General features: G+C 39.0%; 1 protein-coding gene and 1 pseudogene across 7 annotated transcripts in view; both read left to right on the forward strand.

Annotated features, from left to right (window-relative positions):
- The window catches only part of LTBP1 (latent transforming growth factor beta binding protein 1), a 401,756-nt gene that overhangs the window by 54,698 nt on the left and 330,791 nt on the right, over positions 1 to 16,267 (forward strand). For all 7 annotated transcript variants that reach the window (XM_012788393.3, XM_012788394.3, XM_076000662.1 and 4 more), the window contains one exon: positions 5,965 to 6,262. In XM_012788393.3, coding sequence (XP_012643847.1) covers positions 5,965 to 6,262 — 298 coding nt within the window. The remainder of the gene's footprint in view (positions 1 to 5,964; positions 6,263 to 16,267) is intronic.
- On the forward strand, positions 10,918 to 11,025 carry LOC142870231 (uncharacterized; annotated as a pseudogene).

A 16,267-nucleotide genomic window follows, 5' to 3' on the forward strand; every position in this document is an offset into this window, starting at 1 on the left:
GCCTCCATTTATATATGAATCGTTTCCAAGATTCCTATTAAATTTCATTGCTCTGTTTTTCTATCTCTGAACCAGCACCACATTGTCTTAATTATTTTAAACTTATAAATCTTAATATATAGTAAGGCAGATCTCCCCTCAGTCTTCTTTTTTAGCATTCTTTTGACCATTCTTGGCCCTTTAATGTGTCATTATTAATTTTAGGAGTGGATCGTCAATTTGTCTGAAAAATCACTAAGCTTTTAATTGGAGTGGGAACGAATTCATGTAACAATTGGAGAGAATTATATCTATCTGAATTAAATCTTAAAATCCATGCATGTGGCGTATATCTTGATATTCAGCCCCCGCCCCTCATTTTGGTCTTTAAATGCTTTGTAACTTCCTTCAAAAGTCTTGCATATCTTTTGTTAGATATTTGCTAGGTATCTTATAATTAGTATTGCTATTAGGTATCTTCTTTTCATTACATCTGTGTCATTACATATTGCTTATTATAGGAATAATGTCTTTCTCTAGGCTGATTCACTAGATAAGAACCTTGCTGACCTTTCTGTCTTTTGTATTTTCTACAAAGACAGTTAGGCAAACTACAAATAATGATTTGTTTCTTCTGTTCTAGTACTTGTACCTTTTATTTCTTGTTCTTGTTTTGTCACCTGGGACCTATAATGCAACATTAACTATTAGAGGTTATTGTGGACATTGACTTGTTTCTAACTTTGGTAGGAATACATTCTATAATTTCCTTATATTTGCTGTACATTGTGATATGCTGTTTGTTGTGGGATTTGCTATAGATACTATTTGCCAGAATAAGGAAATCCCTTTGTAGTCCTAGTTGGCTAACAGGTTTTGTTTGTTATCATGAATAAGTGATACATTTTATTAGAAGCTTTTCTGCACTCATTGAGATAAATTCTCATTTAAATTTTAATAAGGAATTTCATTGATAGATTTGCTAACATTAGAGCTATGCTTATATTTTTGGAATTCTACTTTTTGTTTTTTAAATACTGATATATTTGATTTATTAATATTTTATGTTGGTATTTTCCATCTATATTCATAACCGTTAGTTTTCTTTTGGGTATGTTCCTGTCTGATTTTGATATTAAGGTTATGTTCCTGACTGATTTTGATATTGAGCTTATACTATCCTTTCCAAAGGAGTTTAATTCTGGGGTCTCTACTGAATATTCTGATTCTAGCAGCTCAGAACTGGAACAGCATCCATCCTAGGGGAGTGCTGAGAATTTGCACCTTACAGGTAGTTGTCTTTTGTCTGGCCTCAGCCTGGGCCTGTGCAGATTAGTATCAGGCAAAGATTCATGGGGACCCCTGTGTAGATTTCTGGGTTGTCTCTGTGTGCAAGTCTCTTCTCTCCAGTTCTCTGCCCTACAGATTCCGGCTGCTTACCCTCCTGAGGCAGGTCTCTGTCTCCCCAGCTAAGCAAAACCAGTCAAGCTCTGATTGTTCTCCTCCCTGTGCCATGGTCCATAGAGTGCTTTCTGCAGAAGGTTTGGTGATTATAGGGCTCGCCTCATTTGATTCCCGTGTCTTAGGAAGCACAGTCTTGTGCTGCCAGTGGTCCAGTGTCCAAAAACAGTTGTTTTACTTCTTACGTCCAGTCTTCCGGTTATTTATGGCAACGAGGCTTGTTTGGTGAAAGTTATTCCTTCATGACCAGCAGAAGAAATTATCTTTTTAACACAAACATTTTTTTACTCATTGCGTTTGGAATGGAAGAGGGTGGAGGGTTAATTCACTATGCTTTTTTGAGCAGAAGTTCATTTATAGGATTATCTATTTTATCAATTGTTAGGTTTTTTTCCCCTCCCTTTCTAGATCCTTTGCACAAACTGTGTATTTCCCAGAAGCTCTTTCTTTTTTTCCTGTTGCACCTGAACTTCTTAGGTTTAACCCCCTACGTTTGTATGAGAAGTTTAATAACTGATCATAGTTCCCAGCAGCTCATTGTTCTCTTTGTCCTTGACTGGTCTGTTTCACTGTCACTAGCCTTCAGAGTTCTTCTAGAACATATCGGATCTGGCTTCAGAAACTGTTTCTATGAGTAACTATGACATCCTGTTAAGTGTTACTACAGACCTTATATATTTGCAGAGTATATTTGAATATTAATTTTGATGAATAAACATCTGCTGTTCGATTGAAAAACTTGCAAACCAAGTCCGGAGGTGTAGCCATTATTAAGCAATGGATTAAGACCCAATTGACTGTCTTTCATTTATACATGTCCTTAAATCCCAGCATCATTTGGAAGGTAGTGGCTCTAAAGATTTATGTCAGCCAGTCAACCAAGATGAAGTGCAAACTCCTGACCCAGGGTACAGAAAGTTCTGCATAAGCTACTTAACCAACCTCCCATTTTATAATCTAGTTGGCAATTAGGAGATAAATCTGTAAAAAGATGACTAATAATACATGAGACTAATAATACATGAGACTAATAATACATGACAGCACGTGTGAAATGTGAAGCGGATGATTAAAGTGTGGGACAGGAGCCAGGTGGCACAAAGATCACGGTACGGTGGGCATGCTTTTGGGAGAGACTTCACCGAGAAGGAAGAGCTGGAAGGACTGGGGGCTGCTGACGCGCTCGATGGGTCTTGGGGCCTGCGTTTCTAGACAGGGCACCCTGTGTGCAGAGACAGGGACGTGGGACTCCCAGAGGACTGGCCAGCTTCTGCAGGGATGGACCAGTAGGAAACAAGGGTGGGAAGTGGGGTTTGGGCCAGATGTAGATGGTCTTGAAATTTTCCCATGGGCAGCTAAAATGTGTTGAAAGTTTTTGAATGAAGGGGAAAAAAAAGGATTCAAAAAGCAGCATTTTAGGAAGACTAGTTTGTCAGCAAGTCTGGATTAGGATTTTGTTCCCTAACTTACTGCTTCTCAGACGTGGCTGCACATTGCAGTCACCTGGGGAGTTAAACGACCGCAGCCTGGGGCCCTCCCCAGAGACTCTAATTTAGTCCATCTGGAGTTCGGCTTGGGTTTCAGAAGTTTTAAAAGCTCCCTGGGTGATTCTAATGTGCAGCCAAGCCTGAGAACTACTGCCCAGCCCACTGATAAGATCGTGATGTGGCCTAACTCAGTGTGTTGAACCCCAGCACAGTGTCTGGCCAGGCAAATGCAGAACCGACTGGTGGAAAAAACCCATTTTAACAGTACACCTGTGACTTTATTTATAATATTCCACGCAGTCCAACACCTCAGTTATAATAGTTTTGCCTTTACCAATGCCTACAATTTTTTTTTTTGCACTGGCCATGAAGTAGATGGTGACAAATATAGTTTTGGAAATATATAGACATGGAAAATGTACCCTCATTTGCATTAAAAATAAGAGGACAAGATAAGACAAATATTTTCTTCATAGCTAAGAATTCAGCAAAATAAAAGCAATTATGTGAAAATTGCATATATAAAAATATAAATCCTCAAAAACTTACAGGTGGAAGACTGTCACTTTCCAAATGTTATCTGTCAGTGGTTCTCACACTTGAGGGTACATTGGAATCAACTGGAGGGTAGTCACACTTTGTGGGTTCCCATTTCAGATTTAGCAGGCCTGGGGCAGCCCAGGAATGTGTATTTGTGACGTGTTTCCAGGTGACGCTGCTGTTGTTGGTCTGGGTATCATGCTTTGAGAACCATTCCTGACTGCATGGGGTCCAGATATTACAGGAAAAATGGCTTGATAAAAATGTGATTCAAGGACATAAGTTTTGCCTTTTCATGTCAGATGAAGGGCTTGTCTTGGCATTTAGGGACCCTGTCCCCTTTCCCACTTCAAGCCAATCTCTCTTCATCTGTGTGCTCTGGGGGCTAAAGGGTGGTATTGTATAATATATAGCCATACTATTATATAACATATTCTTTTTCTTCTAGTAAAAAATATTTGTGAGTTCAAAGTATTTTTTTTCCTTTTGTTATTCTCTGCCTGCCACCCCCCCCCCCACCTACTACATGCAAAATTTGAAGAGTTAAAAATAATTGCTACCCGCTTACATTTCCAGTCCATCCATGGATGGATGAGACAGGTCCCTGTGGCACGCTCTCAGTGGTGTGTTGGACGTCAGTCCTTGGCCTCCACATAGCTGCTGGCTTTTGCAAGCTGCTCAGCGCAGCCCTCCTGGTGGATGAGAAGACATTTGCAGTACACCTTGGGAGGGAGGAGAAGCGGAAATCATTCTCAGATGTTAAACTTCAACATGTTTCTAATTGAAAGCATGAAGAGAATGTATACATGAAAGTGCCTAGGGGGGTGATCTTTGGCGGAGGCACACTTTGAGAGCCCAGTCCAGTCCTTGCTGTGGCTTCTGTTCTCCTGGGGGGAGCCCATTCCCGCTCCTGTGACATTCCATAAATAACCGTGGCTGAGCAAAGTTATCTCACGTCCAGAGTTAGCTCCATCCGTCGAGAAGACTGTGATAAGTTAGAATCGTGAATTCTAGAAGCATATAGCTTTTGAATTTGAATTCGAGAAGCATAATATGGGAACAGCCCTTGGGGACCATTTTAAAACAAGTAGCTACTGCTCTACTGCAGACCCTGAACCCACACAGGTGCAGAGGCCAAGGTTAAGTGACTACAAGGTCACCGAGGGAGCTGCTCGATTTTCTCTCTTTCTTTCTTTCATCCTTCCCAACATTTTGAAAATTTTGTCAGCCTAGTATTCTAACACTCAAGGGCCATTTTAAAATCATTATTTGCTATAGCTAGTAGGAATAATATTGTAGAAAGATGGGAGAAGTATCTTATCTCTTTTATAGAAATCAATAGGTTTCAGGGCTGTGAAGTCTTGGTCATTTGGCCCTTAATAACTAAGTCTTCTGAGGTTCACTTTGTAATTGTTTTGACTTGCATTGACTTTTGTGGGCGATGTGGCAGTGTGATCTGCCCCAGGACAAGCGTTTAAGTCCAAGGTTGGCTGATAGCAAAGGGGCAGCATGATAAATATATTTGAACAAATAAATAAGGGACCATGGGAATATGCCCCTAGGTCTATGATAAAACCTGATAAAACTTAAGTCAGTAACATCTAAACTCCCTGGAGACCTTGCCTATCATAAAATCCACTTACCTTAGCCCTGGCTGCCAGCCCTGCTAAGTCTCAAACTCTGCTTGGTCACAAGTCTGGTGATTCAAATTATTGACATCTTAGCAAATAGGAGATGAAGTTGTTGTTTCTTTTTGGTTGCCTTTCATTATAAAATTAGGGATGGTGTACAATGCACTGGAGTTTTGTACCAACTAGCAGGTATATATTGGATGACTTTCAACCTTTCTGCCCTTGGTTTTCTCATATGTCAAAGCATGGATTGGACTAAATTTCTAAGACAGTGTCTCTGTGCTCCGATAGCCTATACACGGCAAAGTCTATAGTAGAGCACTTTTAAGGATTGGGCTTTTGTTATTTGCCAAGTTGTGTCAAAAAATTTAAGCTTACGGATTTAAAATTAAACTTAAATTTAAAATTAAGCCATGGAGCACAACTTAAAAATAATGGCAGAGCATTTTCTTAAGATTTTTTCCTGTGTTTTCTGATGCATTTTGGGAAGGCGACCATAGTAAAGTGGTCAAGAATGGTGTCTTTGGAGCTGGCTCAAATCCCAGCTTTTATATTCACTGATAATTGTGTGACCTTTGGCAAATTACTTAACCTCTGGGTCTGTTTTTTTATCTGTAAAATGAGCAAAATAAAATATCTATTAAAATGGTTGCTGGGGATTAAATTTGTTGATATATATTAGAATAGTGTATGTCACATAGGAAGCCATTAATAAATATTAGTTACCATTATCATCATCGTGCTGCATGTTTTAAGGGTGGTTTTATTTTATTGGAGAACAATCTGATACTACTGTTAACCCTTTGGAAGCATTAGAAAGTCTACAATGCTTTTCTTCAAAGCTCTGTCTTGTGTTGTCTCTGCAGCGAGCTGCGTTCCACCGTGCCAGAACGGAGGGATGTGTCTCCGGCCTCAACTCTGTGTGTGTAAACCGGGGACCAAGGGCAAAGCCTGTGAGACAATAGCTGCCCGGGATACCTCGTCGCCTGTCTTTGCAGGACAGAGTCCTGGGGCTGCCTCCTCCTGGGTCCCTCCTGAGCAAGCAGCAAAGCACACTTCGTCTAAGAAGGCAGACGCTCTACCGAGAGTCAGTCCTGTGGCCCAGATGACCTTGACCCTCAAGCCGAAGCCTTCAGTTGGACTCTCCCAGCAGATACGTCCTCAGTGAGTGTTTTGAACTTGCCTCTGGTTAAGGAGCATCTTAATTGCTGTCTTGGATGCATCGCTTTAAATCACTTCCCTTTTCCTGCACAATTTGCAGAAATCATTTGGATAATAATGTCTTTCTTTTCCCAAAGGCTTTACATATTAGGTTTACATATCAAGTCTCTTAAAAATATTTGATGTTTGTATTTAGCCTCTGCATGGAAAATTTACTGCAAGTATACATCATAGCAATAGTGAGGGTTATAGGGATCAAGTTTGGGAGGGAATGATGAAGATAGTGGTGAAGTTGTGAGTTTTAAAATTCTTTGTTTTTTTGTGGAGGATGTGCTTTAGAGTTTTGAAATAATTTTAAAGAGAGAAACAGTGAGTGTGATTTTTAAAAGATACATGAGAAAGATAGGAATTCAGCTTTGCACAAAGAAGGTATTCAAATGAAAGTGAGTCCATGGAAAGAGATAGTTTCTCAACCTCAGTAGCAGGTTAAGTGTATCTTCTGTTAACACCATGTTTATCTTCCAGTTGCCATGCAGCCCATTTTTGGTGAATGAGCTTGTTTTCTATTTATGGGTACATGGGTTTTTTTTTTTCTTAGCGTTAGGAAGTAAGTGCTATTCGGAACAAAATGAGAATTTTGGATCAGAAAGATTATTCCTGTCCTCCTCTGAGTTGTATTATAAGGAGCCCTTCAGCTGTACTGGGTTCTTACACAAATTGTCTCTGCTTAATTAGCTATTCTATATGGATACTAAGATGCAGAATTTACTGCAACTATCACTTGTCATTTGTCAAGGAATGTAAAATACAGGAAGTTCCCAACTTAAAAATGGGCTTGACCCAGCAGTTCATTTGTAAGTCACTCACTTGGAATTTCAGAATGTTCTTTTCCTCCATAGAGACAGCTTCCACGTGGTGGTTAGTACCCAGTCAGCCCACAGAGGTTATTTAATCTGTTACTATAGATGAAATTATCCTAATTTATACTTCCTCGTAAAACAGGCCACCTACTATTTCTGCTGAGTGGGGTGTCTATAACTTTTCCTTTCTCTTCCCTCCTTAATCCTGTTTTTTTCCTATTTTTCTTCATTTTTCTCTTATTTCTTCTTATAATACTTCAGTTCTACCATGATAAATAGATTTGGGGGTTAGTTTGACGTCTAACCACTTTGCATTTCCATTGGAAAACACATCCTGTAGGTCTCAGCAAGAAGGAATGGGAGGTATCATGAATACTTAGGAAAGGCTTATTGTGTGCCAGGTACTGTTTGACATGCTTTGTATGTATAATTAATTTACAACTCACAATGACTCTATAAGGTAGGTGTCATTATTAACCCCATTTTACAGATGAGAAAACTGAGGTGCAGTATGGTTAAGTAATTTGTTCAAGATCACACAGTTAAGTGATAGTTTTAGAATTTAAGCCAAGATAGGTTACAGCATTCATGTCCTAAAGGAAAGGATTGGCAAACATTTTCTGTAAAGCTCTGGATAGTAAATATTTTTAGCTTTGTAGGATGTACGTTTTCTGTTGAAGCTACTCAGTTCTGCCTTTGAAGCACAAAAGCAGCCGTACACAATGCCTGAATGAATAAGCATGACTGTGTTCCAATAAAACTTTATTTATGGGCACTGAAAGCTGAATTTCATATAAATTCACAGGTCATGAAATAGTCTTCTTTTGATTTTTTTTTCTCAACCATTAAAAAAGATAAAAATCATCCTTAACTTGTGGGCCATACAAAAACAGGCTGTGGGTCAGATTTGGATAGTTTGCTAACCCCATCTCTAAAGGATAGCAATGCTTCTTGTTGGGTGCCAGAACATGAATGTAACTGTGTGTCCTTGGAGTGACACAAAGCTTTGACTATATCGTAGCTAGACATCTCCCTTCCAGCGTTGTTCTGGATCTTAAAAACAAAGAAACAATTCTGTGTTGAACTGTGCTCTGGCGATCAAGAGTCAGATTACTGTGTAGTGCAATTATTTTTCTCTAGCATTATTACTTACATAAACTGTGAAGTAATTTACAAGCAACATCATTCATCTCGAGTATCACCCTCCGCTGTTAGAATTTGGCCCTCTATAATGTGTATATGTGGATTGTTAGTAAGAACCATATGTTGGATGTCAGATAAAGGAACAATTTTTTTCCCCTTTCTTCTTTTGGTAGCAGCAGTATAATTTAGACAAGAATTTTGTGAGTCAAAGAGGAGGCTAAGGTTTCAGCTCTGATTTGGCTTTGGGAAAATAAAGTCGTTGGGTAATTTGCTTCGGAGACTTCATCTGCTGAATGAAGATGCTTTTTATGGTAGCATTTGTTACAGGCATCTGTATATGGGCATGCCTACTGCGTGCTTTGGGGTAAAGAGAAGAGATGGTCTAGGATGCTGTCACTTCTGATATTTACTTAATAAATGATTATAGATTGCCCCATTATCTGGTTCCTGCAGGGAGGATTAAGATGTACAGGAGTGTCCTCACAACGTGGCCTTTGGCTTCTCCCAGAGTGAGTGATCCCAGACGAGGGGGAGCAAGGAGAAAGCCACAGTGCATTTTTAGTCTGTGGTCTTGAAGGTGACACACCTTTGCTTTCACCTTATTCTCCTCATTAGAAGTGAGTCACTAAGTCTAGTCCTCACTCAGGGAGAGTGGAAGTAAGCTGCACAGCTTGAAGAGAGAAATATCAAGGACTTTGTGGACATTTAAAAATGATCACATTTAGTATCCCAAGAATGGAAAAATAAGCACCATATGTACTCACCATCAAATTGGTTTCACTGATCAACACCTAAGTGCACATATAGGAATAACATTTATTGGGTGGACAGATGGGAGGGGAAGGAGGGGATGGGTATATACACACACAATGAGTGTGATGTGCACCATCTGGGGGATGGACACGCTTGAAGCTCTGACTGGGGGGAGGGCAAGGGCAACATGTGTAACCTAAATATTTGTACCTCCATAATATGCTGAAATAAAAAGATCACATTTAGGATATGATTTGATTGGAACTCGATAAAGATGAAGACTAGTGCAAATATAAGGTAACACGAGGCTTTAAAATATAAGGTTGAAAAGCAGGCTAATGACTAAGATTTCAACCAAAAAATCCTAAAAAAACCACAGAACAAAATAGAAAAAAAAAATCAGTGGGGAAAGGACTTATAGTTTCAAAAAGTCTTAAGAAACACATTAACCAATCACAATTTTGGATTATGTTTCTATCCTGATTTAAGCAAACTGAAAGTAAAAGAAAAAGGTAACAATGGTGAATTATAGGACAAGCATGAACATGCTAATAACATTGATAGACAATTTGATGATAAAAGAGAATGGTCCTTGATTTTTGAGGGCTGTGATGATGGCCTTATAGTTCTATGTTTGTAAGGAGGAGAACCTTACAAAAGTATTTACAGATGAAATTTTGTGATGTCTGAGATTTGATTCAAAATAACCCAGTGGGTTGGGGTACAGAGGTCATAAGATTGGTTATGAAGTGGTAATTATTGAAGCTGTGTATTGGGTACATGGGGCTTTCTTACAGAATTCTCTGTTTATATTTTTGAAATTTTCTGTTTGAAAGCATAATAAAGTTTCAAGTAGGAGAATGCTACCATTTGTGCTTTGGAAGATTAATCTGGCGGTAGTATTTAAAATGGATTAGAACCAGTAGGAATTGCAGGCTGGCTGTGTAGCAGGTGTGGTACTAATGGGATGGAGAGGAAGGAAGTGAACTCAGGAGTGATTAGAAATGAAAACTCTTGGCACCTAATTGAATGTGGAAGGCAAGGGGAGAGAGAATCAGGTATGGTCCAGGCTTGCGACAGTGGGAGAGAGGGAGAATGTGGGGGTCTTTCCATCCTGCCATTTTTTGAGGATTGCTTTAGTAAGATCATGGATCTCCAAGGTCTTTGAAGGTGTTGGATGCTTGGTAAATAGACGCTGTCTGACAAAGCTTTATTGTTTAATAGCTAAGCTCATCCTCCGTACCCCATTAGGGACTAAAAGCAAGTGGGTATCAGTAGTACATGGCTGGCCACTTGGTCAGGTATTGGTTTGGAAAGTCTTTGGCCAGGGTATTCCGGTAGTAGTCATTGTTGTAGTTGCTAATTTCATTCATGCTTTTCACTGAAGTTTATTATTATGGTGTTACTCTTTCCAGTTTCATGGGCCACATCCTGGCTACTCCATGAGCTGATGAAAAGATCAAATGATGCCTCTTCTCGTATATAAATTTTCACAGTCATTTTTCAGATTCTGTGAACTTTTATGGCTCTTTATTATACTGGGTTCCTTAGGAAGCCCATATTAAAACTTGAGGTCATGATCATAATTGCATCATATAGATGTTATTCAAATGTTGTTGTGAATGTGTTCATCCAAGAATTGCCACTATTAGATTGTAGGTGCATCCTAGGAATCGGTCTGTGGTTCTATTTGTAAAAAGGTGTTAATGCTTATAAGTTATGGGTGGAAGGATCGACAAAGGAGAAAATTCAAAACCATTCAGCTTCCTAGAGTTCTTTCATCACCTGTCAGCATCATTATTCACATAGGCATTGAAGTTCTCCATAAAAGTTTGTTTTCAACTCCCAGTGCTATTAAATGAAGCTGTCTTAGACTTGTGTAAAATGCCCATTTTTTTTTTCATCACTTCTTGGCCCTTTGGCTAAGATCAAGTGTAGTATCTGTTCTTATCAGTTTAAAATGCCCATTTTTATCCTTGCTAGTTGTGATGGATGTTGTAGGCACTGACCATGGGACCACGAGGCAGAGGTCATAAGGGACATTCTTTAGCTGCAAATGCCTTTTGGTTTTGTAGAGAATGCTGGGACCTGTTATCTGTGCTGTGTGAGAAGGAAGCACTTTTGCAGGAGACAGTGTACCCAGTCCCCCCTCTTTGAGCTTGAGAAGGAAGTCTGGTTTTACTCAGGATATGGATGTCAGATCTATCTAGAGAGCTCACACATACCCAGTCTGTCTTTCTTCCCTGCTGATGGCTGTTTTCATCATCTTATGGTGTCCTGATGTTACGGAGAATGTTGGTTAGTTTCTCCAGAAAAACTAGTCTTTTTTCCTGTCTCAAACCATTTGAGAGGACCGAATTCATCTAATGGCATTGCTTATTTCTCTTTTCTGTCATCTTCTTCAGACATGTGGTGGAGATAAAAGTTCTTTTAAAAAACAGGAGCAATTCAAATATGTTCTGTATTTACCAAGTGAGCTTATAGCATGCCAGATATTTTCTAAATATAGAGAAGGCTCTTTAAAACCTACCTTGAGATGATGGGTTCTACTTTCAAAGGTCTTGAGACATGAATGCTTCACATTTATCCTGGGTCAGGAAGCAGTGCTGAGCGACATCCGTGCCAGGAAGAAGAGAGTGCTACACTGTCCTTAATCTCTGGCCACTTCTTATCTTCCTGTCGCTGTGGTTGTGAGTCCTCAGAAAAGGATGCAAGAACTTGTGGAATGTTCCTTGAAGTATTCTGCCCTTCTGATTAACAACAACAGCAGCAGAATGTAAGCTCATTCCCTTTATTTGGACTTTCTCATATTTTTTTTTTTTTCTAAAGGTAAAAAAGTCCATTATAAAGCTGCACCAACAGTTAAAACTTTAGGGAGAGGTTTCAAGCTTTTTATAGCATTGGTAGTTGATATTGGGAACTTGACTGAACTTACTAAAGCAGCACTAAGATGAGCACTCAGTACTCAGATGGACAGTTTCCCCAAATGATCTCTCGGACTGTAAGGGAGGGCTTGCTCAGTGTTGACCCCCCACCTTGACCCCACTGACCTCCCAGGTTTCTCTTATGTGCATCCCAGTATTTACCATTATCATAATGCTTACTGTGGCAGTCTTTAATCTCTGTTTCCACAAAGGTACATGGAAGGGCTTCAATAAATGTGTCCTTAACATATTTTTTTTTGAATTTTGCCTGGAGAAAATAGGTATTAATAACATCTAAATCCTTGTCTGTGGATTGTTCCATGAATACTTACATTGCAGGAGTCACCTTTTTCTCTTGGAATAACACCATTTGCCTTTGTAAAGCCCTGAACATTTTGCAGAGTACTTTGCATTCCTTATTGTATTTCATCTGCCCAGCAAAAGTCTGTGAGGGAGATGAAGGTTTTGATCCCAACTTTATGATGTGGGAAAAAAGGCAAAGTGTTAGAATGTTGAGGAAAAGGAACTCACTCCAAGGCTTATAGTGCTCGTTTCATGATGCCTTAGGGATGGGATGAGAAATAGAATTTGAACCAATGACTGATTTTATCATTTTATATACATTGAAACTTTTTAAAAATTGAAGTTAAATTGAAATTACATGCAGAAAAGTACAAAGATCATAAGCGCACCCAGCCTAATGATTATTCCATACTGACATCACACTCACGTAAGTCCCATCCATGCTAAAGAATAGAACTTTTCCAGCATTACAAAGCCCCCTTGTTCTTAGATGCTACCCACCCCGTCCTCCCCAGAGGGAGCTGCTATCTTGATTTTTAACACCAGAGATCAGTTCTGATATATACATAAGTGATACAGTGTGCATTTTTTTCACTCTGAGACTCATCTATGTAGTCGTGTGGCTGTAGTTTGTTCATTTACATTGCCAAAGATTATTCTATCATATGAATAGACCATAATTATTCTGCTTTTGATGGATGTTTGAATTTTTAAAAATTTTTCCTCTATTTATCCCCAGCTTTATTGAAGTATAATTGACAAAAAAATCATATGTATTTACAGTGTACAATGTGATATTTTGATATATGTATACTTTATAAAATGATTATCACAATCAAGCTAATTTACATATCTATCACACATAGTCACCATTTTTTTTGTTGCGAGAATATTTAAGATCTACTCTCAGCAAATCTCAGGTATACAATACAGTGTTATTAACTATAGTTAATCTTCATAACTTATTCATCCTGCATAACTGAACTTTTGTATCCTTTGACCAAGTTTTGCTCATATGAATACTGCTGTGTAGGTATGTATTTGTGGGAATTCCAGAAGAAGTCCTTTTTGAAATTATAAAACCAAGCTTAATTGGACATAGCAATGTTAAAAGGTTGGAGAAGGACTTTGTAATCCATGAAAATTGTGTAGTTTGGTCATATTGCTAACTGTTGATCTGACCTGTTTTGTTTGGGAAAACAGGCGCATGGGGAAAATGGTGAGATGAGATAGTGTTTTGAGGAACTGGAAGGAACTCTCAATTTTCCTCCTGGGATAGACTTTGAAAGAAGAGTAGACTTTGGTGTGGAGGTGAGAGAGACAAGGACAGAGTAGGGGAGGTCACTTGTGTGCTGTCTGCACACTCCTGGGTCTGGTGGAAACCCAAAGTTTGCAACCAAAAAGGGGAGTACAGGGATAGAGTTTGCTCCCTAGTTGAATTGCTGGAAATCATGATAGTGTTTTGTTGCTATGTAATCATAATAGCTAATACTTGCTGAGTGTTTTATTCTGTGCCAGACAGTATTCTAAGTGTTTTTTGAATTTTATTTCATTTAATCCTCTCAAAACAACATGAAATGGATACTATTATTATTCCCATTTTACATGCTGAGGCAACTGAGGTGCAGAGTGTTTAAATAATTTGCCTAAATTCACTTAGCTTGTAAGCAGAGCAGCAGGATTCAAATTTTGGCAGTCTGTAAAGTGAACTTCTAAACTATATTGCCTTTAAAAATTTTTTAACATTTGAATATGCTTTGCATTCCATAGATATTGCCATGAATCCCTCCAAAGGTGCCTCTGGGTTGCACTAAATCCTCTTTCCTTGTTTCTCTTGGCATAAGAGTTTGTTTCTGTTTGAGCGAAGTGTAGACTAAATTTTAAGACTAAATTTTTATAGCAGTTCCCTGCCCCAGAGTTGCCTGGGATCAGAATAAGAGCCTAAATGGTATGAGTCTTGTGTGAGAGAGGTGAGAAGTACACCTCAAATCATGTAAAATAAGCAGCAGGTAGGAAATAAAAAGCAAAGTTCAATAACTTATATGGTAAATATGCATGGGGTTATTAGTATATTTTCACTGAAGTTCTGTACATTGACTCTCTCTCTCTCTTTTTTTTTTTTTTTTTTTTACCTATTTATCTGTTCCTAAAATGTGTTAGAGATGATCTAGCCAAAATAGCTGATCCTGTGATCCCAGAGACAAGAACTTCTAACTGGAAAGAATGTCTACTTAAGCATTATGGAGAGGAGAAACCTTAGATTTGCTAATCCAGGAAAAAATGTGTGTCATTATTCAGGACTGCTATTTTTGGGTAAGATGTTTATGTGAGTATGTGTCATAGCAAGAAGAACCTGAAAGACCAGGTGGAATTCTATACCTGTCGGAGCTGGGTGGACTCTCCCATGAGTAATGTGAGGAGGCCCTGACTGTCCCGTGTGTCCCAAGAGCTTGGGACTTCATGAAGTACTTGAGCATTAAAGCCAAACCTGTGTCCATAACTAGAGCAGTCTTTTCAAAATATAGGTCTCATCTTGCTGTGCCCTGCATAGGAGCCTTCACTGGCTTCTCAGTGCTCTGAGGATAAAGATCAAAGGTCCCCACACCTGTGGGATCTGACTCCTTGGTCTTCCTTTGTGCTCTTTGGTTGTTGCCATATGGGCACAAGCAGCTCCTTGCCCTTGCCCGGCTCTTTCCTGACATAGGCTGTTGCCCATGCATTTTTCTCTCTGTAATCCACACCCCCCTTCCCTGTTTAACACCCGTGCCTTCTACTGACCCCAGTTTCCTCAGGGAAACTTCATTTCAATTTGTGTGAGTCTGTGTTACTCTGCCTGGAACAGTACTTACTTGGTGAATGAACACGTGATATGAACACGTGAATGAAGATATTACATGACTGCTCTGAATCCAAAAAGTCTGACCAAGCAGGAATGCAGATATTAACCCATTTTCTAGGCTGCCTCTGTTTCCCCAAAGTGATGATAAGAGACCAGTCCAAGGAGTCACTGATCAGAGTAGGCAAAAGTTGACTCAGTCACCCCAATCCTTACCCCAGGACAGTATGTGGTTCAGTTATGGCATCCCATTCTTCATGGCACTTCTAGGTCATGATGGGACCCACTTCTTGTATATCTCTGGATAGTATAAGGGTTTTTCACGGATTAGACCATATTTAATTCTCTAGGTCTTATGTTCTTGACCATTTAGTGCTGAGTCTTCTTGCTCCCTGTACTTCCTAGAATGCCTCTGATAAATAAACATCAGGTATATTGACAAACAAAAGGGTGACAGAAAAGCCCAGGAAGCCAGTCTCTTGGGAAAATTACTGAACATGATACTATAAATCCAGTGTATGAGCTTGAATACTCATGAGTATTAAATTAAATATTGACATGAACCTTCACACAAGTTTGACTAAAGTGTTCGTGGAAAGCAAACAGGGATGTTCAGGCAAACTTTAATTATTTTTCACTTAGAGTTCATACAGTTTCAGAGTTAGGTGATTAATGGAGTTAGCTCTCACCCAAACACACAGAAGAAACATTTTTACCAATATTAGTATCTTTGAATAGAATTTATCCTGGGTACTTGTCCCTTTGAAAGTTATTATTTGAGCACAATGGGAAAGAGAACCAGAATTAGGTACAACTTTTTTTTTTCCAGAATTTTCAACCAGTGCAAACCATAAAGTTTTATAACTGCAAGAGTCTGCATGCCTGGCTCAGAGTCACTCAGAAAGGTAGCAGCAGAGCTGTGACTTGAACCAGGCTTCCTGACCTGTATTCCATATTTTCCTTGCATCTTTTACATGTCCTTGTCTCCTCTTACCAAAATAAGAAAAAAATACTTTGCACAGTATTTTTGAAGCCCAAAATACAAATAAAAAGTATAGAGAAGTGAAAAAATTTAGTTGTTTCATGAATTCTCAAGTAAATCACTACTTTTTGACAAAAATCTGTTTATTTTCAAAACAGTCATGATTCACTTAAAATGTATTCTGTTTCTTGAAGAAAATGTGACAAC

This window comes from Microcebus murinus, chromosome 3 (genome assembly GCF_040939455.1).
Source record: "Microcebus murinus isolate Inina chromosome 3, M.murinus_Inina_mat1.0, whole genome shotgun sequence".
Taxonomy (NCBI): domain Eukaryota; kingdom Metazoa; phylum Chordata; class Mammalia; order Primates; family Cheirogaleidae; genus Microcebus; species Microcebus murinus.